Here is a 23,728-nt window from a genome sequence, read left to right as displayed (position 1 = left end):
GATTTCCAAAGAGCTTGCGGGCTAGTTTTCAAAAAAGAGTAATCGCTTTCTAAATGAAGCGAAAGAGGAAACTGATTTCCAAGAAAGCCTTTGAGCTAAGTTTTTGAGCACTAATCTCAAATCACAGAAGAAGTATGTTTTTTAAAACATAAGAGCTAGTATATTTTGAGAGTAGTATTGAGCACCGAATTGGGGACGAGCATGAGTTCAAATAACTCATGTTTCCATAAAACCATGTAGCCACCGTGGGTAAAAAAGGGTCATACTTTTTAGATGAATCATTTTCACAATAGACTAGTGGATCCACTAAGTTAAGTTAGGTCCTATGTTGATGGCAAGGTATGGGATGGTCCTTTGTAGCGTGAGGTAAAGTGTTGTATCATCACTATAGCTCTTAAGTGATGATTGTCGGTTAGAGAAACTTCCACAGAGATATTTGTATTTTTATATACACAGATTTTACTTGTATTTTCATATACAAACAGAGTTTATATTGTATCCTTGCATACACCCAGAGTTGACATCATGTTTTTTAACAACTTTTCTTTATATTGCACTTGTTTTAAACTGCTTTATAATGAAATGAGTTCAGTTAAGTATCCAGAGTTGAGTATTTCAAGTCGAGTATCATATCTTTGAAGTTGAGTATCTAATCTTTGAGTGGAGTATCTTATCTATGAGTTGAGTATCTTATCATTGAGTACTTCTAAGTGGAGTAAGTTGAATAGTTTTGAGTATGCTTGAGTATTCCTTGAGTTGAGTAAGTTTGAGAAGATGTAAGTATGTTTCCTTTTTATCAAGTTTCAAGCTTATGTTATGCTTTAGAATTCCTCTTACATGCTCGTACATTCCACGTACTGAGTCATTTGGCCTGCATCTTCTCATGATGCAGACACATGTATTCTGGATCATCAACAAGAGCTTCGTTGATACATTCGAGAGTTTGAGTTAGCTATGGTGAGCCTCCTTGGTTCCAGAGGATTTCATTTACCTTTCAGTTATATCAATTGTTGGGATGTCGTGGGTCTTGTCCCGACTTTCATCTTTATCAGTTAGAGTCTTCATAGATAGTCAGTATAGTTGAGAAGTCTTTATTATTCATTTATTTTATTAAAAGTTTTAAAGACTTAAGTTGTCTATTTTATGGCGAGTTCAATATATTATTTTTATTCTAAGTTGTTCATTTGAGTCAAAGTTTTGAAAAGTTGAGTTTATTGATTTTTATTCAGTTTTAAGTTTTTGCATGCTTAAGTTAGTCTTCCGTTTGTAGTCAGCCAGGATGAGGGCTCGCTTGGGGACCAACAATGGTTCTTGAGTGGCGGTCACGTCCAGGGTGTAGACTCGGGTCGTGACAATAGGCTGAACCCATTGGTAGTCCCCCTAAAGTTGACATCAATTTTCACTTAGACACCTCAATTATGCTTTGTTCATTTTAGACACTTCATGTTGAGTCCCGCTGGGTCATTTGGACACTTTTTGCTGACTTGACATATTGTGTGTGTTGCACCCATTTTTAGCGCATGAGGGTTTTTTTTTTGGATTTTTTTTAAATTGTTTTCCTCCTTCTTCTTCACTTTTTAGCCCTACCACTTATTCCACCTTCCACCATGAAAAATCATGATAAAAAACCTTACAAAATATGAAAAAAAAAAAAAAAACTATCAAACTAATTTTAAAAACGTTTATAAGAACAAAAATTTTAAAAATCATCACAGTAATTTAAAAAGATTTTTAGAACAAGACACATTTTTTTTCTTTCAAAAAAGTAGAAGAAGAATGTCATATATGATTTTCAAAATCAAATTCACAATAAAAAAAAAAGAAAAAAAAAACCTAAAATCTAATAATTTTTTTAAATCTTTTTTGGAAGAAGAACCAAAAAATGGATGTAGGGTTGGGGAAGCAAAAAGGACGTAAGGCAGATGGGGTAGGGGTGGGGTGATGTAAGGTGGGGTGGGATGGTAGAAAATAGGTAATTTTATTTATTTATTTTTGCTGAAAAATTAGTTGCTTTTTAATAGTTTATTTTAAAATTATTATTTTTACACTCAAATGTCACATGTCAACTTTTAATTAGTCATCATGTCATATCATTCCCAAGTGTATTACACACACTTTTGTAATTTTAGCTGATGACTTAAGTCATCTACGGCCCTTTAAAGTTATCTGCATAATTCACTTAGACACCTCAACTAGGACTAGTACCTATTGAACACCTCTACCCTCTCGGATTTGAACCATTTAGACATTTTATGCAAATGTGGCACAAAAAGTGTAATTCACGTCTTGGTAAGCGCGTGAAATCAATATTTTAACATTTTTTTCTTTTCCTTTTCAATTTTTCTTTATATTTCTCTTTTTTTTTTAAAAAAAATAACAATCTTTTTCTTCTTCCTCTCTTTCAAAATCACACACCTACTCCAACCACTTCTTCAATACAATCCATCACCATTTTTTCCCCACAAATTTCCTTCTTCTTCTTTTTTTTTAAATCATCTTATCATTGCTTACTTCCGTTTTTTTTTTCCAGAAAAAAGATAGAGATCACCAATTCTTTGTCGGATAAAATGGAATTATTATGTACGTCTTCTTTGCTGGGAAAAATGGAGACCATTTATCTACTTTGCCGGAAAAAATGAAGATCATTATTCAAATATTTACTCTCTCCCTCTTCACCTCTCCCACACACACCCCTTCTTCCTCACAAATCGAACAAAAGAAAATGAAATCAAAATTTAAATAAAAAACTGATCTTTCAAGAAAACACCATCAATTTAAATGAAAATAAGAAAGAAGGCATAAAGAGACATAAAAATGATAAATCATTTTATAATATATGTTAAAACCTCTAATTTTTCTAAATAGAGGTTAACAATGGTGGACCAGACAACAGTTAGGGAAAGAGAAGAAATGGAGAGGTTTGAAGTGGGTGGGGTGCGGGGGTAGGGTTAGGGGGTGTATAATTTATTTTTAGTTTAAAGTATTTTCTTTTAGGATTTTGTTATATTCAAAATTCATTTTTATAATTATTTTAAATTAAAATGTCACGTGTCTTCATTTGATTCATCATTTTGCCACATCATATGCATGTGTATTACACACACATTCTCTTTAGAGTAAGTATCAGAAAAATGCTCAATAGGAACTTATTTTTTAAGATTGGAGTGTCTAATAGGAAACAAGGTTTGTTAAGGTATCTAAGTGAATTATGCGGACAACTTTAAGGGGCCACAATTGGCTTAAGCCTTTAGTTGATTGTCAAAAAGTGTCAAAATGCAGCGGACCCCTACTTGAGGTGTTTAAAATGGACAAAGCCAACTTGAGATGTCTAAGTGAAAATTGGAGTCAACTTTAGGGGGCTGCCGATTGGTTCAACTTTGATGGTATCAAGGAGGAAGACATAATTCTTCAATGAAGACACTAATCAATTACTTTTGATACCATTAGAGTAAGATCATATATTATTATTGTAATAGAGGGGAAAAAAGGATGAACACTGACATCAGCATGATGTCATCTCATGAATTATATGTCATTTTAAAATAAAAGACAGCATAAAAGTAATGAAATATTTAAGGATAAATATTTTACTTTTTCGTGTATAAGTGTTCTTTTCCCTATTAATAAAGGTTTAAAAGCATATAATTGTACGTCACATGCCTTTTATCCAAGTTATTTTTTGCAATATTCTCATTTTAATTTTTTCCCAGTTCGCTATATATTTAAAAATTACGTAAAAGAATATATAAATTATAATAATTAACAATTTGAAATATCAAAAAAATAAAATGGATTAATTCTCGAAATTCTATCTGTGTCAAAGAAATTAGAATATCGATGTCACATAAAATGGGATATAGAAAATAACATGTATTATGTGAAAATGACGTCAAAAGTACATAAGTCTCAATAATTAATGACTTGAAATATTTACAAAACATATAAAAAAAATTATTGACTCTTAAAATTCTAACTATGACACATAATTAGGAACAAATAGAGTAATATATATAATTTAAATTATGTAAAGAATATTATAAATTAAAATAATTAATAATTTCAAATACAGATATATAAAAGAGTGTCACATGTAATATTAAGTCAAGAACCAAAGTTATGGTGCCAGCAGGCAACATGAATCACAAGACTCTGAGATGAATGATGATTTGAAATTGCAGAAATTGTACAATTTGCAATTTTTTTAGTAATGAAGTGCTTACAATTGATGGTATTCTGCAGCTGAGAATAATTGATTTCGGAATCCATGTTCTTCCTCATACTCTTGCCAATCTGGAATCTTAACATGTTACGCCCAAATTACACTGTCAATTCCAGTTGGATTAGGCTTGGGCAATTAGTTTTGGACCGGTATTGTTTTCCCCCTCTCTTCTTCTTCTTCTTTCATTTTCTAACCCTAGCTACTCTCATGATTCTGCCATTAATGCCTTAGAATTGCAATCTGAATTTCGCATTTGTGATTTCAGGCCGCACAGCTCTCCATATCATATGGATATTGAGCAGAGATGAAGTTGCTTTAGATTTTACTAGCCAATTGGAACAACAAGAGCCTTAATACTGAAGAGCCCTAAAATGAAAACTCAAAATGACGATTTTTGGAGCAAGTTTGACTAAATTTATAAGCTGATTAATTAGACACTTTTATTTTGACAAAGATTTTTATTATTTTATCTTTTTAACTTTTAATTTTGTGTCGTTTAGGATGACTTAGTTGGTTTGGAAGGCGGTCAATTGATCACCCTCAATGCTTTCTGAGTTGAGGGGCTGGTCTAGTGCGGTTTACATTTTCTGTGTGGTGTGCAGGCTATTATACAGTGAAGGTTTAGACGGTGCGCACAAAGTGTTCACCCGAAGGGTAAAGGCTGTGACAGAGATTATAGCGACTGTAGATTATTCTGGGGTTCCAAAAAAATAAAATTTAATTCTCCAAAAATCCATACCAAAACAAAACACCTTTAACTTTATTTTAGGCCAAACACATATACAACCCCTCTAACTTGTCCGCATTTTTCATTTTGGCACTTTATTTTAGTCTTGTTCCATTTTAATTCTTAAACTCCATTTTTTATGTACCATTTTAACACGAAATACTATTTTTATGATTTCTTTATTTTTATATATATTCTTCAATTGCAACTTCTTATTTTAAATCGACATGTGTCAGTTAATTTTAGTTAAAAAATTAAAAATTAACAAAAAATAACTCTTTTTAAAAAATAATAATTTCTTTTTAAGAGTGTTATGTATTTTTGTGTGAAAAATAACCAACGAAATTGTGTTGATTTTCTTTCTTTAAAATCACCGACAACCTAACAAAGTCAATCGAGTTTTAACATTGTTTAGTAGTGTTATTAGCAATGAACAAGAGCCTTTTTTTTAGTAGTGTTATTAACAAAGTCAGTCGAGTCTTTTTGAAGATGGGTTTTTTTATTCGTATTGATTTATATTAAAAATTAAAAGTGAGTATTTGCGTTAAATTTAGATAGACTAGATGATAAGAAAAAATAAATAAGTAGTGTTATTTAATTTAATTGAATGTTTAAGAAAGAAAATCAAAGAACTTTTGTCAATTTATTTTCATGCAAAAATACAGAGAAATTTCAAAAAATAATATTATTGTTTGAAAATTTTTATGTTCGTTCGCGAATGTTTACTTTTTTACGAAAATTAACAGGCACACGTCTATTTTTAATATAAGAAATTGCAATTGAAGAACATAAATAAAAACAAATCATAAAAATTACTATAAGTGTTTAAATGGTACAGAAAAAATAGAGTTTAAGGGTTAAAATAGAATAAGGCTAAGTTGGAGTGCCAAAATGAAAAATGAAGGCAAGTTTGAGGGGTTCAGAGAACAAGACAGCAAGCGAGCGTACTTTTGTTCGCTTCTTCTCCACCAAGCACGGAAGTTTAAGGATAACTGTAGGTCGGTGGCTACCTAAGGAAACTCCGATTCGATCCGCCCCCCAGCTGAGAGGCATCTACCTCATCTCGATCAGATTGAGGAATAAGAAGAGATCTATTAAGAGAAAGATTTATTCTAGAGAAAATCTTAACAGTTACATCCAATCACAAACTACACGAAAGTTGTCCCTTTTTTATGGAGATTTACCCATCACAGAGATGCACAGATGAAGAGAACGAACTTCATATAGCCCCTTTCTTCTCAATCCAGAAACAAGATCGGACGTTATCCCGGTTCGTCTCCATTTTTGTGTATGTGTGCCTTTATTTTATTTTTTCGGTAACTAAATCCCCTAACTTCTTTGTTATCTACATATTGGTTAAATTTGTAAGTGTTCTAAAAAATTTAAGAGTATTTTAACTAAATAAATAGCTTATGTTCACTTTTTACCAACCAAGTCAAGTGCTTATTGTCTGTTTTAGGACTTCTAATCATACACGTAATTGCTTTGTGTCATTGGATTCATGACTAGTACTCTTTTTTTTTCACTATTGTATATGAATTTTAGTGGGCCCATAAACAACTAGCAAAAGAGGACTTGGAAAAAACATTAGGAAGACTTTGGTGCAGAGGAAGAAGTGGACTTTGTGAAGGAGCAAACGCAACAATGGCCGACCCTGTAATTGGTGCTACCATACAAGTTGTGCTTGGAAAGCTGCTTTCTCTCACTATTAAGGAACTCAGTAGCTCAAGGGACTGGAAGAAAGATCTCGAAATGCTGACAAAAAATATATCCTTAATCCAAGCTTTCACTCATGATGCCGAAAGACGACAAGTTGAGGATCAGGCTGTGGAACTATGGCTCAAGAGGCTTGAGAGAGCTGCTGAAAATGCTGAAAATGTGTTTGACGAATTCAGATATGAATTTATCAAAAGACAAGTGAAGATCAGAAACAAACCAATGAAAAAGGTTAATGGTTTCTTTTCTCATGCTGCTTTTAAGAGCGAAATGTCTCGAAAAATCAACAACATCAATGAAGAATTGAAGGCTATCAATCAGTCAGCCACATACCTCGGTCTCCAATCACTGATGGTTCCTTCTCGGAAAATACTACCAATTCGAGAAACAGATTCCATAGTAGTTGCTTCTGATGTTGTTGGTAGAGACAAAGATGTTGCTGCAATAAAGGAGAAGATTTTGAACATGAGAGAGGATGTTGTTCTGTGCACCATTCCCATAGTGGGTATGGGGGATTTAGGGAAAACTACTCTGGCTAAAAGAATTTTCAATGACGAACACATCAAGCAGCAGTTTGAAAAGAGAGTTTGGTTGTGCCTACCTGAAATGTCAGAAACTAAAAGCTTTCTTGAACTGATCCTCGAATCACTGACAAAGAAGAAAGTTGAGGTCCAAAGCAGAGATATAATAGTCCAGACGCTACAAGATGAATTGGGAGAAAAAAAGTATTTGCTTGTCCTGGATGATAAGTGGCGTGTTAACTCTACATCATGGTATGAGTTCATGGACACGTTGAGAGGAATCAATACGTCCAAAGGAAACTGCATTCTCGTGACTACTCGTATTAAACAAGTGGCATCCACAATAGCAGTAGATCTTCATATGTTGAGAAGATTAGCTAGAGATCATTGTTGGTCCATTTTCAAACAAAGAGCGTTTGTTGATGGGGAAGTTCCAGAAGAAATACTGATTGTGGAGAACAAGATTGTTGAAATGTGTCAAGGTCTACCATTGGCTGCAAGTGTGTTGGGAGGCCTCATATGCAACAAGGATAAACATGAATGGCATGCAATTCTTGATGGCAACCCCCTTGTTGCAGGTGAAGATGATAACGGGGAAAATAGCATAAAGAAAATCCTAAAACTCAGCTATGATTATCTACCATCTCCACATCTGAAGAAATGTTTTGCTTACTTTGCGATGTTTCCAAAAGATTTTGAGTTTGAGAAGGACCAACTAATCCAACTCTGGATGGCAGAAGGGTTTCTTCGTCCTTGTCAAGAGACCCCTGTGATGGAAGACGTCGGGAACAAGTTTTTCCAACTCTTATTGCAATATTCCTTGCTGCTAAATGTTGAGCTAGATGTGCACAACAATACAATATGTAAGATGCATGATCTTGTGCATGATTTGGCTGGAGATATTTTAAAGTCTAAGTTATTTGATCAAAAGAGTGTTGGAGCAGAAAATCTTTCTCAAGTTCGATACTTTGGATGGGACTCACCAAGTGATCAAATAGATAAGATAAATGAGCCAGGACGTTTGTGCACATTGTTCTGGAAAAGCAACATATCTGATGATATGCTATTGAGCGTTCAGTTTTTGAGAGTTTTAAATTTGTCCGGATCAGGCATCGAGGGGTTGTCAACCAAAATCAGCAAGCTAATATACTTGAGATATCTTGATCTCTCCAACATTGAGATCGAAGACTTACCCAACTCCATTTGCAAGCTCTACAATTTGCAAACTTTTAGAGTCAATAACTGCTTTTCACTCAGGAAGCTTCCAGAAGAAATGGAAAATATGATAAGTTTGAGACACATATATTGCAACTATCATTACCAATTAGATATTCAGATGCCAATTAATATGGGGCAATTGACTAGTCTTCAGACGCTACCATTTTTCTATGTAGGTTTGGAGAAAGGTCGTCGAATAGAAGAATTAGGTCATTTGAAAAACCTTAGAGGTGAATTGACTATCAAAGGTCTCCAATTAGTCAGAAATACAGATGAGGCTCGAACAACATATTTACATGAGAAACCAAATATCTACCAGCTAGTGTATTTATGGTCCCACGATGAATCAGAAAGCTGTGAGATCAATGATGAGTGTGTGTTGGATGGTCTTCAACCGCATCCTAACTTGAAAAACTTAGAAATGGAGAACTATTTGGGGACTAGTTTTCCTTCATGGTTCAGTGAAGAATTGCTACCAAATTTGGTCGAGTTGAAATTAAGTTGTTGCAAAAGGTGCAAAGAAATTCCATTGCTTGGCCAACTGAAGTTCCTTCGGCATCTTGAGTTGATAGGATTCCTTGAATTGGAATGCATCGGACCTAAATTTTATGGTGTTGAGATTAATGATAATGGATCACACAGCAATAATGACAATATCCAAGTGTTCCCGTCATTGAAAGAACTAGTATTGGAGGATATGCATAGCCTTATTGAGTGGAAGGGAGATGAAGTTAGAGTAAGAATGTTTCCTGGGCTTGAGAAGTTGAGGATTACAGAGTGTCCACTGTTAAAAAGTACTCCAACTCAATTTGAAATCCTGCGTGAATTAAGAATTGAAAGAGTTGACAGTGAAATGCCATTGTTGAACTTGTGCAGCAACTTAACATCTCTTGTGGATCTTGTTTTCAGTAACGTGAAAGAGCTCACGTGTCTTCCCGATGAGATGCTACGCAACAACGTTTCTCTTCAACACCTATCGGTCTCAGAATGTGGAGAGTTTCGTGAATTGCCACAAAGCTTGTACAATCTCCATTCTCTTAAGAGGTTAGAGATTACCAGCTGCACCAATTTCAGTTGTTTTCCTGTTCCCAGTGGAGAGAATTATTTGACTTCCCTCCAAAGTCTTGAGTTATGTTATTGTGATATATTGACCAGTTTACCAAGTGGAATGCTAGATCATTGTCTGTCTTTGGTATCTTTGAATGTCTTCCATTGTAACAACTTAGTTCCCTTCCCTTTACCCTCAGGGGACCTTCACCGCCTAGGGATATTGCGAATTGGTCCTTTCTCAGAGATGGTGAATTTTGAGGCATTCCAATTGATTTTTAATGGCATTCAGCAGCTGTTGTCCCTTCGTAGGTTGTGTGTGTACGGACGTTTGCAGTGGGATTCTCTGCCCAGTCAGCTTATGCAACTCTCTCACCTAACACATATCTATATATATGATTTCGGAATTGAGGCTCTTCCTCATAGTCTTGACAACCTCACTTCTCTTGAAACATTACAACTAATGAGGTGCAAACGGCTACAACATCTGGACTTCTCAGATGCCATACCCAAATTACGGTATCTGTGGATGTATGATTGTCCATTGTTAGAAGGCATGTCGGATGGGCTCGGCACCTTTTTTCTTTGGAACAGTTAAGTTTTTGGAACTGTGAAAAACTAGATCATCTGCCATCCAGAGATGCCATGCGACGCCTCACTAAATTATGGAACCTGCGAATTTATGGCTGCCCACAGTTAGAAGAAAGTTGCACCAATCAGAGTAGAGCAAACTCCCAGTGGTCCAACATTTCCCATATTCCAAAAATTGAAGTAGATGGAAGCATAATTCAGGACAGACGTAAGTCTCTGTTTCTCTTTCACTTTCCGAGTCGATTTTTTAAATATTATTTTCCACGAGTTCCAGAAAAGAACTTATGTATGCAATTTAATATTCCTACTTTTTCCTGCAATTATTTTGACATTATAAATGCAAAGTATCAATCAATTGCATATGTGCTATGCTTTCTTCAATTTGTTGTTCTTCTAATTCTTCAAGTGTGGTATATCTTGATAATGATTCAATCATGAACATTTATGTGTTTTTTCCTTATAGGTTAGTACTTTCAAGGTCATGCTAGAACGCTGTTGTGGTAAATCAAGACAAATCACATGAACTACAGGTAATTACGTTAGGTAAATTTTCATTTTAGAATTTGTAGAAACTTTGTAATTATCAGTGCATAAGTCACTTTGTACAGCTGTTAGATAAAATTAGTTAATTACTGTTTTATTAGTCATTAGTTACTGTTGATTTTCACCATCAGTTTACTGCTGCTCTTTTACTATTTGACTAGTTCTCTAGCAGTGTTTTTAGGCTTAGCATTATCTCCCCATGTTTTGGAGTTAGTTTAGGAAATTGTTAGACCATCGTGTAAATTTATTTCTATTCCAGCAATAAGAATAATGAATTTCTTCTTCAGCTTATCTTGTTTCTTTAGTAATCTACCAGTTTTTTTGTCTTTCTTTCTGTTGGGAACCAATTTTTGGAGGTCCCAGCATGCCTTAATCATGTAAATTTGTGTTTCTGCTCATAGGTTACTAGATACTAGGTCATGGTAGAACGTCGTTGTGATATATCAAGTCAAAATCCATGGGCAGCAATCACGTTAGGTATTTTAATTTAGTTGTTAGAGGAATGCTATAACAAGTTTATAAAGTTCTTTTTTACATTCCTTTTATCTCATGATACAACGGGGTTTGTTATGTTCCATAGAGGAACCACCATTTTTACTTGAACCTTTTTTTTCCAACTCGATCTTCTATAGGTAACTTCTTTTATATCATCCCTGAAAAGGAAAAAATTTCTTGTTTTTGAAGTTATTTTTATGCACAGACTGACCAGATAGGAACAAGTAACTCAACCGGTGCTCACAACAATGACTCAAATGCATTGCACAGGTTGCTCTAAAGTTTATTTCCTTTTACAGATTAAAATTTACTGGAAGTGCAAAATGAGATTACCTCCTTTCAGGTCTTGTTATGGTACTGAACAACCTTTTCCGGGAACTGAACTCTATAATATAATATGAAACATCAAAATATTCAAAGTGTGTAGGGTGTTCAATGAGCCTGTCTTTTCATGGACATGTTTTGCAATTTTTTTATTTGACGAATAAAATCTGATAACTACTCTCATCAGGACTTGGTATTTAACTTTCTATGAAAGTCTGACCCCTCCCCTCTCCCAACACGTATGAAATAAGAAGTATTTGTCATATCTATTCATGTGCTATGATGAAGATACTGAATGGAATGGATGTCAGGTGCCATTGAAATCTATTTATAAGGTATTCAGATTGGCACATTTTGCTTTAGTGGTGACGTGGCTGCACGAAGTTTGGAAGTTCAAGGTAAGTAAGCAAATGGTGGCTCTTTTGATCAATCTCTATATAAGTTTCTTAATGGTTTCATAAAAGAATAATGTTTATGTTATGCAATGCTGGTTTTATTTTCATGTTTTAGACAGTAGAACTTTTTATGAATATATGACACACTTCTCATTACTTTCATTTCACAGGATAATTTCTTTGTTCATTATCTTCCGCGAATGAAGGACTTCAACAAAGATAGTTGTCATAGCAAAGAGTTCCCCATTGGCTCTTAAAATGTCCTAAGCAGTATCTGTTCATCTTAAGAGGTTTTGCTTTTTCTTATTTAAGTAGTTACTTCTCCATTCTCCAAGGAGGTTTTTACAATTTCCTGTGTTTCAGATTCATGTTTAAAACACCAGCATGGATCTCGTCGAAATACTACTTGTATTAGATGTGTTTCACTGTCATAATTGGCAAGGGAAATTGCATTCCGTAAAGTCGTTTGCATTTTGCTGAAACTGGATTGGAGATATTGATCCGGGAAAAGTGAAATTAGCTGACCTTTGATGTTGGTCTAATTCTAAACTGAATAACTGGCAGTGTTGAATGAAAGAGTAACTTATGCCAGTGACTTTGGATACAATTTTTGTATTGCAGATGATAGATTTTAAATAGCACATATACTATTGAACTTTCTCTGTGTTATAAAATAAAAATCATAACATAAAAAAATAAAAATAAAAAGTAATTACTCATTCACTGAAGTTATAAAATCTTGCAAATTTGATGTTATAATAAAAGTATTTATCTTGTGAAATTAACTATTATGCATAACTAAATTGATACATATGTTGAATCGCATCATAATCTGCTATCAAAAGTCACTGAACCTTGTTTTTACTTGAGCACATTTAATATTAAAAAAGAAAGGAAAGAGGGAGGGGGGAGATGATAAGTACCTGAAGTTGAAGATGGTGGAGAAGAAGACTCGAAAAATTGTGAATATTTTAACTAAAAGAAATAGTAAAAAAGACTTAATTATAATAAAATGTTAGGAATAGTAAAGAAAAAAAAAACTCTCTATTATGAGATGTTAGGTGGGGTAGAAAAGATGAAATTTATTATGAAATGTTTTTACTTTTTCAAACAAAAATATCAGAGAAATTTATTATCTAATATTTAATAAATTAGACTAAACGTTGGTAGTTAAAATGATTGTCAAACTTCTGCTCTTAATGATGTGTAAATTTCATATATGACATATATTATAGAACTATTTTCAAGCTATAACAGTAGATTTAGACTTTCAAGTTATAGCATAAAAAATTTCAGGTTATAACAAGTTAAAAAAAATGTTTTTATTAATTGGAAAAAAAATTTAAAAATAAATAAAAAGATAAACGAAAATTTAAAAAAAAAAACGAAATTAGAAATAATAAAGTAAAAAACTGAAATTGTGGGTTGTAATTTAATTTGAATTTATTGTAGATAATTAATGATTAGCATGAAATAAGGGATCCAAACTAATTAAGAATATTCAGTTTCCTTAATTCACTCTAATTTATTAAAATTAATTCAAAAATCTGATTTTAAAAATCAATTTCCATTTATTTAATAAATGATTAATCTATTTATGGTTTTATTATTATTAATTAATAATATGTAATTAATAAGAAAAAAATGAAAAAAAAACAGAAATAGGGGTGTCAATTAAATTTGAATTAATTTAAGATAATTATTAATTAGCATGAATTAAGGAATCTCTTAAGAATATTCAGTTTCCTTAATTCACTCTAATTTGTTAAAATTAATTCAAAAATCTTATTTTATCCATTTTTCTTCCACGTTTCTCTCTTCAATTTTCTTTCAGAAATTTTGTCACTGGCGACTAATTGAAGTTTTTTTTTTGTTTGAAAAATCCTTTTTTTTTGTGATGGACAACTACGTATCAATATTAATTAAACATGGCAGAAGATGGGATCCTTCAGGTTAGTATTTTTAATTGTTTACTATTTGTATTTGGATTTCAGTGAAATGAAAAAAAAAAAAACTGTAAATCACATTTTGTGATTTTGTTTTTGTACATCGTCACTATATTGAATGTGATATTTTTTTTTATAAACAATACGTTTTGTTCATAATACGTATTAGTTGATGTGAAATTGTAATATTAGTGATTTTCTTGGTAAGTTTCTGTTTTTTGGTAGGGGTTTAATGTCACTATATTTTTTGTTTTTTGGTTATTTTTTATACTGACAAAACAATGATTTCGTGAGAAGTTGCCGCAATATATGAAAGATTTGAGTATAAATGTATAACATATAAATTTTTTTATCGTTGTAGATTGGGTACGATATCAAAATTATAATATTGATTACTGTTTTTTTCCTGAAAAAATAAATTAAAATGTATAGTTTTGAATGAATTTGTTAGTATAAGTGTAATGAATTTGGTATGAAAGTGTATTCACTAATGTGAAAAAAAGGTTATTTAGACTTTTGAAAAATTGTATGACAGTTGTTTTAAGTTGGTATGAAAGTGTGTTAACTAGTTAGTAAAAAGAGTTATTTAGAATTTTGAATAATTGTATGAAAATGTTTTTATTAAGTAGGTATGAAATCTAAAATTTTATTTTTTAATGAAATCTGTTTGTAGTTTACTGTCTGAATAATTTTTGTATGAAAAAATAATGATAAGTGTGTATAATTTTATTTTATTTTGTATTATGTAAGACTAATTGTTATTTTTTAAAAATGAAATAGGGAAATATGTTGGTTTTCAGATGGAGGGGATTATATATGAGTATTCTAGTCTTTATAGTGGTCTAGTAAGTGCGATAACATCGCAGCTAATGATAGATGTTAATATTCACAATATAGAAATAAAATATATAGTTAGTGATAGATGTCCCCCTGTTAGTATCCACAATGATGTTGGTGTACGGATTTTTTTTAGATCAAAAGAAAGCTAATGTAGATTTCTTTACGATTTCATATACTTGGAAATAAAATTTATTTCAAATTAATATATAAGATAGTGTAAATATTTGTACAGGTTTCCGATTTCAAATTCCAGATTTCATATGCGTGATTCATTAATTATTCATACAGATTTCATATACTTGGAAATAAAATTTATTCCAGATTAATATATAAGATAGTGTAAATATTTGTACAGATTTCAAATTTTAGATTCCAGATTTCATATACGCGATTCATTAATTATTCATACAAATTTGATTTATTGTTGGTATGATATGTGTGATATAAGCTGAAGTTCGTGTTGGAATGAAACTTGAATAAGATTGGTATAAAGTTTGTTATATATTTACACTATCTTATATATTAATCTGGAATACATTTTATTTCCGAGTATATTAAATCAGTATGAATAATTAATGAATCGTGTATATGAAATCTGGAATCTAAAATTTGAAATCTGTACAAATGTTTACACTATCTTATATATTAATCTGAAATAAATTGTATTTCCAAGTATATGAAATCAGTATGAATAATTAATGAATCACACATATGAAATCTGGAATTTGAAATCGGAAACCTGTACAAATATTTACACTATCTTATATATTAATTTGGAATAAATTTTATTTCCAAGTATATGAAATCGTAAAGAAATCTACATTAGCTTTCTTTTGATCTAAAAAATCCGCACACCAACATCATTGTGGATACTAACAGGGGGACATCTATCACTAACTATATATTTTATCTCTATATTGTGAATATTAACATCTATCATTAGCTGTGATGTTATCGCACTTACTAGACCACTATAAAGACTAGAATACTCATATATAATCCCCTCCATCTGAAAACCAACATATTTCCCTATTTCATTTTTAAAAAATAACAATTAGTCTTACATAATACAAAATAAAATAAAATTATACACACTTATCATTATTTTTCATACAAAAATCATTCAGACAGTAAACTACAAACAGATTTCAGATCATACCCACTTAATAAAAACATTTTTCATACAATTATTCAAAATTCTAAATAACTTTTTTTACTAACTAGTTAACACACTTTCATACCAACTTAAAACAACTGTCATACAATTTTTCAAAAGTCTAAATAACCTTTTTTTCACATTAGTGAATACACTTTCATACCAAATTCATTACACATATTATACTAACAAATTCATTCAAAACTATACATTTTAATTTATTTTTCAGGAAAAAAACAGTAATCAATATTATAATTTTGATATGCGTACCCAATCTACAACAATAAAAAAAATTATATGTTATACATTTATACTCAAATCTTTCATTTATTGCAGCAACTTCTCACGAAATCATTGTTTTGTCAGTATAAAAAATAACCAAAAAATAAAAAATATAGTAACATTAAACCCCTACCAAAAAATAGAAACTTACCAAGAAAAATCACTAATATTACAGTTTCACAACAACTAATACGTATTATGAACAAAACGTATTGTTTATAAAAAAAAATATCACATTCAATATAGTGACGATGTACAAAAACAAAATCACAAAATGTGATTTACAAGTTTTTTTTTTTTTTTTTCATTTCACTGAAATCCAAATATAGTAAACAATTAAAAATACTAACCTGAAGGATCCTATCTTCCGCCATGTTTAATTAATATTGATACGTAGTTGTCCATCACAAAAAAAAAAGGATTTTTCAAACAAAAAAAAAACTTCAATTAGTCGCCAGTGACAAAAATTTTGGAAGAAAATCCAGAGACTGTTCCTCAAGCGGGAAGTGAAAGGCCGGAAAAGAAAATTGAAAAGAGAGAAATGTGGAAGAAAAATGGATAAAATCAGATTTTTGAATTAATTTTAACAAATTAGAGTGAATTAAGGAAACTGAATATTCTTAATTAGTTTGAGATTCCTTAATTCATGCTAATTAATAATTATCTTAAATTAATTCAAATTTAATTGACACCCCTATTTCCGTTTTTTTTTTCATTTTTTTCTTATTAATTACATATTATTAATTAATAATAAAAAAACCATAAATAGAATAATCATTTATTAAATAAATGGAAATTGATTTTTAAAATCAGATTTTTGAATTAATTTTAATAAATTAGAGTGAATTAAGGAAACTGAATATTCTTAATTAGTTTGGATCCCTTATTTTATGCTAATCATTAATTATCTACAATAAATTCAAATTAAATTACAACCCACAATTTCAGTTTTTTACTTTATTATTTCTAATTCCCCTTTTTTTAAATTTTCGTTTATCTTTTTATTTATTTTTTAAATTTTTTCCAATTAATAAAAACATTTTTTTAACTTGTTATGACCTGGAATTTTTTATGCCATAACTTAAAAGTCTAAATCTACTGTTATAGCTTGAAAATAGTTCTATAAAATATGTCATATATGAAATTTACACATGTAACTGATAATTTCAAATTTAAAAAAGGAACATAAATCAATTTAATTACATATTATTAATTAATAATAAAAAACCATAAATAGATTAATCATTTATTAGATAAATGAAAATTGATTTTTAAATAAAATTAACTTTAAATGATGTGTCATAACTCGTAAATAAACTGTTATAAGTAAGAATTTTTTAAAAGTATGTTTAAAACCCGTAAAATTGACTCTTAAATGTGTATAGGGCGTGATTTTTCCCTTAATGATTTATACATACATTCAAAAAGAATGCTAAACGTTACCAGATTAAAATCAGCTGACCTATTAGTTAAATGAATGATTCCGCCGTAAATGGAGTTGTACTATTTGCCTAAAAATCTAGGAAAAATGCTCAAACATGTCATCGAATTTTTAAAAAAGACTTATCTATATCATCCGTTTAAAATTTGGTTCATTTATAAATCTCCAAAAAAAAAATTCTTAGTTAAATCCGCTGCAATTAGAATTAACCAAAAACATCCCCACTATGTCCCCAAGTAATAAAAATTCTAGGTAAATTCCCAAGGATTAATCCCTAGCAAAAATCCCTAAATATTTCCCCAAGTAACAAAATTCTCAAATAAATCCGCATCTATTTGCTATGAAAAGATATCCTAGGTTCTGAGGCTCTTACTTTCATCAAACATTTGCATCCTTTATATTTCATCAAATACATTCGTGCCATAAGAATAGAGTTTTGACGTAACTGTTAAAGTTGTTGACATGTGATTAAGAAGTCACGAGTTCAAATTGTAGAAACAATCTCTTGCTGAAATGCAGAATAAGGCTGCGTACAATAGGCCTGTACCATTTAGGGCACCAGTTTCCCTTTACATAAATCTGAAAAGTTGAATTTAATATGGAAAAGTGGAGGTCACTAGTTCAACCCATGAAAACGGCCTCTTGAAGAATGCAGGTTAAAACTACATACAATGGACCATTGTAGTCCGGCCCTTCCCTAGACCCGCACATTGCCGGAGTTCTAGTACACTGGGCTGCTGTTTACATCTGTACCATGATTTCAAGTAATAGATTTGGTTAAACAGAGCAAAAATCTGAAAAAGTTGAATTTAATGTGGGAAAGTAAGGAGGAAAGAAGTTTTATCTAAGTTAAATACGAGCTCCACGGGTCTGATTCGTAAAAACCAGAATAAATTCGACAAGTACTTCCTTTCTTGAACTTCTCATACTACAAAGTATAAACAAATATAATTACCGCAACCTCTAACGTGTGATATTCCATGTCTAGATTACATGACAGACAAGCTTAATGTCTGATGTTGCTCAAAGAAGCAACTTATGTGATCGAGAGAAACAAACGAGTACATTAATGTCTTGCAAGGGTGAAATTAAAGAGGGTCACCGGAAAACCACCTATCAACCATGGGCAGGCATTGTTCCGGCTTGTATTCAGGAGCTGTATGACCCGCACCCTAAATAAATTAATTCAAGGAATATTAAGATGCAATGATTTTGGTTTAGAGTTGTTGCTATAGGGAATAATCCTTACCTTAACAGTTGCATATGTCAGCTCATAATCATTTTGCAAATACTTCACTTTGTATCTACATAAACAAAGTATCAACAAATATTGGTACATATACAAAGTATTAGAAAAATCAACAAATATCGGGTGAGTAAAAAATGCATTAGAGACGAAGGAACCAACCCTGCAACTTGAGCATCAACAAACCAAGGCTCCCAATCATCTGCAATTGGCAGTTTCAAAGTGTCTATCCATTCTTCCGTGCTCAAATGAGGAACAACCATGTCATGGTCACCACTGTCAAAGTAAAAAATTATCAAACAGTCTCTTCTAATAATTGCTTATTTTCTTAAGCCAGAACACTCAAGTTGATACCTCTTGTTTCTTTTTCTTTTGGTTTTTTCCATTATCTTGTGATTAGTAAAACACAAAGGAAGATCTTTCGAAGATTAGTAACTAATATATTAAGGTCACTTTGAAGAACAGTGTAACATAAAGAAGAAGAAAAGCTATCTTGGGGTAATACCTATAAATTAGTGCTCGACAGGATTTGCTGGTGAGATGGCGATGATCATCAATGGCACTTGGGACATCATACACATATGACTCGGTTCTCTCCTTACCTCTATAATGCATGCTTTCATTGCATCTCACCCACTCCAATGTCGTTCCCTGGTATTTTTACATGACCTTATCATTCAAAAACCTACTTCAAGCGGGCAGCATTGGATATGGAGTTATGGACACTAGGAATAAAATTGTATTTGCATACCTCACGAACGTTTAGTGCTTTCTGGACAACTTTATCATTTGCCCAAACATACGAGTATATGTAATTTTTTTCCTGGTTTTGGGGTTTAAAAAGTTAACTCATCAAATTCTTGTATAATAAACCACTAGAATTAACACAATACATGATGCTAAGAAGGCCTTGTTAAGTGGAAGAAACAGAGACTTACTCGACACCATGGTCCTGCAATTGGAAATACTGACTGGCCATTTGTAGGAGTTTCTTGGAGAATGCCCATTAAATATGGAAGGTCACAGTAAGGCTCTAAAATTTGCGCCCGTCGTATGTTCTTGAGACACTAATCACATGCAATGATTGACTATTAAGCATAATTGAACTTTGAAAATATCTTAATATTTTATAAGTGCAAAATTTGATCCCTTACCTTTGTTACTTTCTGAAGATCATTTAGACATAATATGTTATGTGGATCAACGTCAAAGTAACTCCCATTGCAATTTGTTTTAGCGGACTACACAGTAACATAAGGAAGATTAGTTGCATAATTAATTTCTAGTTGAACTACCAAAGAAGTTAATTGTTTTAATTCAAGGACTTCACTTTGTTAGCATAGCTTTGGCAGGACTTCGCTTCATAATTTCTAGTTGAACTACTGAAGAAGTCAATTGCTAATTTTTTCTTCTAGACCGTTGTTAAATAGAAGTTAATTTACCCAACGTAGAGTACAGAACATAAGCTATTAGATACCTGATAGATCTTATCTGAAATAAGTCCCATACGATTAGCATATTTGATTCTACCATTGGAGTCGATGTATCTATCTGTTAGAGCATTGCCTTGTATGTATCCCTACATTCAATCCAAAACCTCAGGTTTGACAGCAGAACTTAAAATGAGAAGTATCAATAATGAAAACAGAAAGAAGAGGTGAGCAACTGAATGCAGTGGAGTTCATACTTTGATATTCAGTCGAGGCTTGTCACCAACTTCAATACCTTGAGAGAAAGAAAAAGGTCACGAACCGAGATAACAAAAAGACTGATCCTGAACTCAGGTACAAGATACAATACCATCGTATATTTTGCGAGTAAGCGGTGCAACAAAAATGCCTGAGTAGGAATCACCACCAACATATAGTGGATTGTTGAGATACTCGGGATGATCCATAAGCCACTACAGCACAACAATTTCAGTCTCATGAATTTGCTTATGAAAGTTTCATGGGTTAGATAAATACATGTTGTTGGAAAATAACATTCAAACACGCCAGACTCATCACTTTTTTTTATCAGGTCTCAAATTGTAAAGTTTCTTTTTTCAAGATTTGGAATACCAATGGATAACAAATTCAACTACAACGAATCAATATATTTCCAGGACTGTATTCAATATTTATAACCTAGCAGACCATGGAACTAACTACTTTTTGCTACAAACACAAAAAAAAAAAATTGAACTTAGTGCTCGCCTTGATTTTGCTTGACACGAGTCATGAATGTTCCAAGTCTGTAATCTTGTCAAAGAGGGTTTGACCTCCACTAGGCTACGGGTTGTTATTCTGGTAGACATCACCCGAACGCCACGACCTAGACTGATCACACTTGCTCAATCTCTAAAGCGAATTTGGAAACTTTGGAAGAATCAATCTCAAGAGGTTGCGAATATTTCGTTCTTTAACTCCTTTCTTTAATTGAAGTTTAGTCTTAAACATCTATAGAAGCAATTTGAGCTACACATAAAAATTGAATGAATTTGCTCAGAACAAAATTGTCTCACCTTTCTAAGGAAGTCATAAGTTAGAGTTACAGAGAGGGTATCATTGCAGTTGTAAGCTTCTGAAGTGTTTGCATATGAGTAGCCTGTGCCAGCAGGTTGATCTATAAATATTATGTTGGCCACCTAGTAATCAAAACCATATTAGTTTACTGCTTATATAGACGAGCAACAATGAAAATATAAGCAAATTGTAAAAGAGTGAGCTTACAAGACCTTGGTCCAAGAATATGAGTTCAACTCCAGTTTTGGGAAATTTCCATTAGAATTTGCATAATCAAAGGTTAAAGGGCCTGAAAGAAGCATCAAGGTCATTTCTACTACTTATTTAACTTTTGAGACACAATAATCCAAACAAGAAGCATACACTTGTTCAGAACAATCTTATTTTTCCTGTTACCCTAATGAATACTTGAATGCATAATTTTGACTCTTAGACTCGGGAGACCCAAAATTGATCTTTTAGCCATCATCCGTAGTGCTTGCACCTTGTTTACATATATTGATACATAGTGAACATTATTTATGATCCCTTTATCGAACCTTTACTAGTTTTCAGTATTTATTTGTCCCAATTTATTGACAACGTTGCTATAATGATTTTATTTGCATACTGAACTTCAAAGTAAATACCATCCCGAAATATGTCTTTGGCAGTTACTGAGTGTCCACTAAACCAATTTATAAAAGTGAAATTAGAAGTTTTAGTAGGATTATCAAAACTTATGGTAACAGAATGTGCTTCACCTCACACCTGGAACATGTGTATGATGGTTCCTCATGTTAGCCTCCGAATAGTTTTTAATAATGATAGATTAACCAGGAAAATCTTATGTGCAGCATATCAGGAGCAGCACATGAAAGGTTACCCAGAATACAAGGAAACCAATTAAGCTGCTGAAAAGGAAGCTCAGAAACAGTGAGATGCTGTATTGCAGGCTTCAGCAAGTACTGGGAATCATTCCCCATCCAATACCGGACACAAATCATGGGCGGATATAGTAGAAGAGGGGCAAGCAGAGCCAGAAAAGAGAAGCTCAATTTGGGATAATTTCGATATCTCGAATGCAGGGTTTAAGCTAGAATACATCTCCCCTACTATGAAAGGCGAATCTCCCATCATAGACATTGATATAGAAGGTATAAGCTCTGAAATTGCCTATTAGAACACTGTTGTTGTGTGCTATTAACTAGGGGCACACCCCCTTTATATGGTCATCAAGGGTTACATTCAAAGTTATGGGGAAAACATGTAATACACAAGATTGCTATGCTGAAAAATGGTATAATATGAGGATGGTAAGAATGAGGTAATTCGGGGGTGAATTTACCACTTCGATAATAAACCCTTGTTAGTGGAGGCATGGAATTTACCATGGATGAACTGTATACTGTGTCAATATCCAATATCTTCTCGATACATCTACAAGACAATTCTAGTAACTATCTTCTACTCTAGAATATCTAGATATTTCTACGAGATGCTTATCCAAGTGACTAACTAGACTTTTCTAGAAACTTAGACCTTCGAAAAAATTAGATTATGTCATTACTAATCCTTACATTACTAGCAATATACTCATTACTCTAACTGTCTACCAAAACCCTCTTTTTTGTAAAAAAACAAAATAAATAAAAAAATAAATAAAATCTTCTAATCTAATTTCGAAGATAAAAGATCATCTTCGTGTTTTTCTCCATTTAGAACAGCCACATATATAGTGTAAAAAGCTGCGTGTATAAAATTACAAAAATCGAAATTGATTGAAAATTAAACACAAGTACATGGAATAAAATTGATTGACATACCAATCTCATATACAAAGGAAGACAGACCAGAACAACCAGGACCTCCAGTGAGCCAAATCATGAGAGGGTCATTTAGTGGGTCTCTCTCAGATGGTACAAAGAAATAAAATAGCTGCACTTTTTCCTCTTCTCCAACACCAATGTAACTGATGAACATAACAATTTAGTGTGTATTTTCATAGGGAATGACAAAATTAGTACTATCTACCTACCCAGTTTCGAGTGTAAATGGAAGTTTTCCATGAAATCCAGGAAGAGTTTCAACGATGAAGTGGTCGGAGACTACATCGGATACAAGTAGCAGCAGCAGAAACAGAGTGACCCGCACCATTTAGAAAATGAGGTGACGACTGAGGAAAAGCGAATAGGGGCATTAATATTTAAAGGCTTAACCTGTCAAAGTTACGTGTCCGATATGCCTTCATACAAAACATCTTCCAGATAAAGACACATGGACCCAATATAATATTTTGAGGATGGGTCTTTTCTTTTCATTTTTTCTAACTTCTTACTTAAATCAACGGAGGGAAACTTAACAGACGTTTTGTCATGCGATATCATAGTATAATATGAAATTATGAGATAAAATTGTGTTTGGACACATAATTTCATGTTAATTGTATCTCATATTCTCCAAAATCATGATTTGAAAATATCATATTAGCTACCAACAACTTCAACACTTATTTCACAATTGACAATCATAAAA

The 23,728-nt window shown here is 32.2% G+C and overlaps 2 protein-coding genes across 2 annotated transcripts; one reads left to right on the top strand and one right to left on the bottom strand.

Annotated features, from left to right (window-relative positions):
• Positions 1 to 6,590: 6,590 nt before the first annotated feature.
• On the top strand, positions 6,591 to 10,046 carry LOC125807255 (putative disease resistance protein RGA4). The gene has a single exon (XM_049486970.1). The coding sequence runs from the start codon at positions 6,591 to 6,593 to the stop codon at positions 10,044 to 10,046; it is 3,456 nt and encodes a 1,151-aa protein (XP_049342927.1).
• Positions 10,047 to 18,418: 8,372 nt separating this feature from the next.
• On the bottom strand, positions 18,419 to 23,465 carry LOC125807219 (serine carboxypeptidase-like 18). Its single transcript, XM_049486943.1, has 14 exons — positions 23,232 to 23,465; positions 23,020 to 23,165; positions 21,427 to 21,503; positions 21,214 to 21,336; positions 20,508 to 20,610; positions 20,395 to 20,432; positions 20,185 to 20,286; positions 19,862 to 19,948; positions 19,646 to 19,774; positions 19,459 to 19,530; positions 19,213 to 19,358; positions 18,870 to 18,983; positions 18,711 to 18,765; positions 18,419 to 18,633 (listed from the first exon to the last, which is right to left on the bottom strand). The coding sequence occupies exons 1-14, from the start codon at positions 23,348 to 23,350 to the stop codon at positions 18,550 to 18,552; spliced, it is 1,395 nt and encodes a 464-aa protein (XP_049342900.1). The 5' UTR covers positions 23,351 to 23,465; the 3' UTR covers positions 18,419 to 18,549.
• Between the last annotated feature and the right edge of the window lie 263 nt (positions 23,466 to 23,728).

The sequence above is a fragment of the Solanum verrucosum genome, unplaced genomic scaffold (assembly GCF_900185275.1).
Source record: "Solanum verrucosum unplaced genomic scaffold, falcon-dt-bn FXZP01000153.1, whole genome shotgun sequence".
Lineage (NCBI taxonomy): Eukaryota > Viridiplantae > Streptophyta > Magnoliopsida > Solanales > Solanaceae > Solanum > Solanum verrucosum.
The sequence above is the reverse complement of the archived record's forward strand: the minus strand, read 5'-3'. Positions and strand labels throughout refer to the sequence as shown.

What these genes read in the sequence shown, in the direction of transcription:
- LOC125807219 (XM_049486943.1), bottom strand. Translation starts at nt 23,350, where the DNA reads ATGGTGCGGGTCACTCTGTTTCTGCTGCTGCTACTTGTATCCGATGTA. An exon ending in TACTCGCAAAATATACGATG is followed by an intron (nt 20,433 to 20,507) that starts GTATTGTATCTT and finishes CTTTCTCTCAAG; the next exon opens with GTATTGAAGTTGGTGACAAG. An exon ending in TTGCAGGACCATGGTGTCGA is followed by an intron (nt 19,531 to 19,645) that starts GTAAGTCTCTGT and finishes CCCCAAAACCAG; the next exon opens with GAAAAAAATTACATATACTC.
- LOC125807255 (XM_049486970.1), top strand. Translation starts at nt 6,591, where the DNA reads ATGGCCGACCCTGTAATTGGTGCTACCATACAAGTTGTGCTTGGAAAG.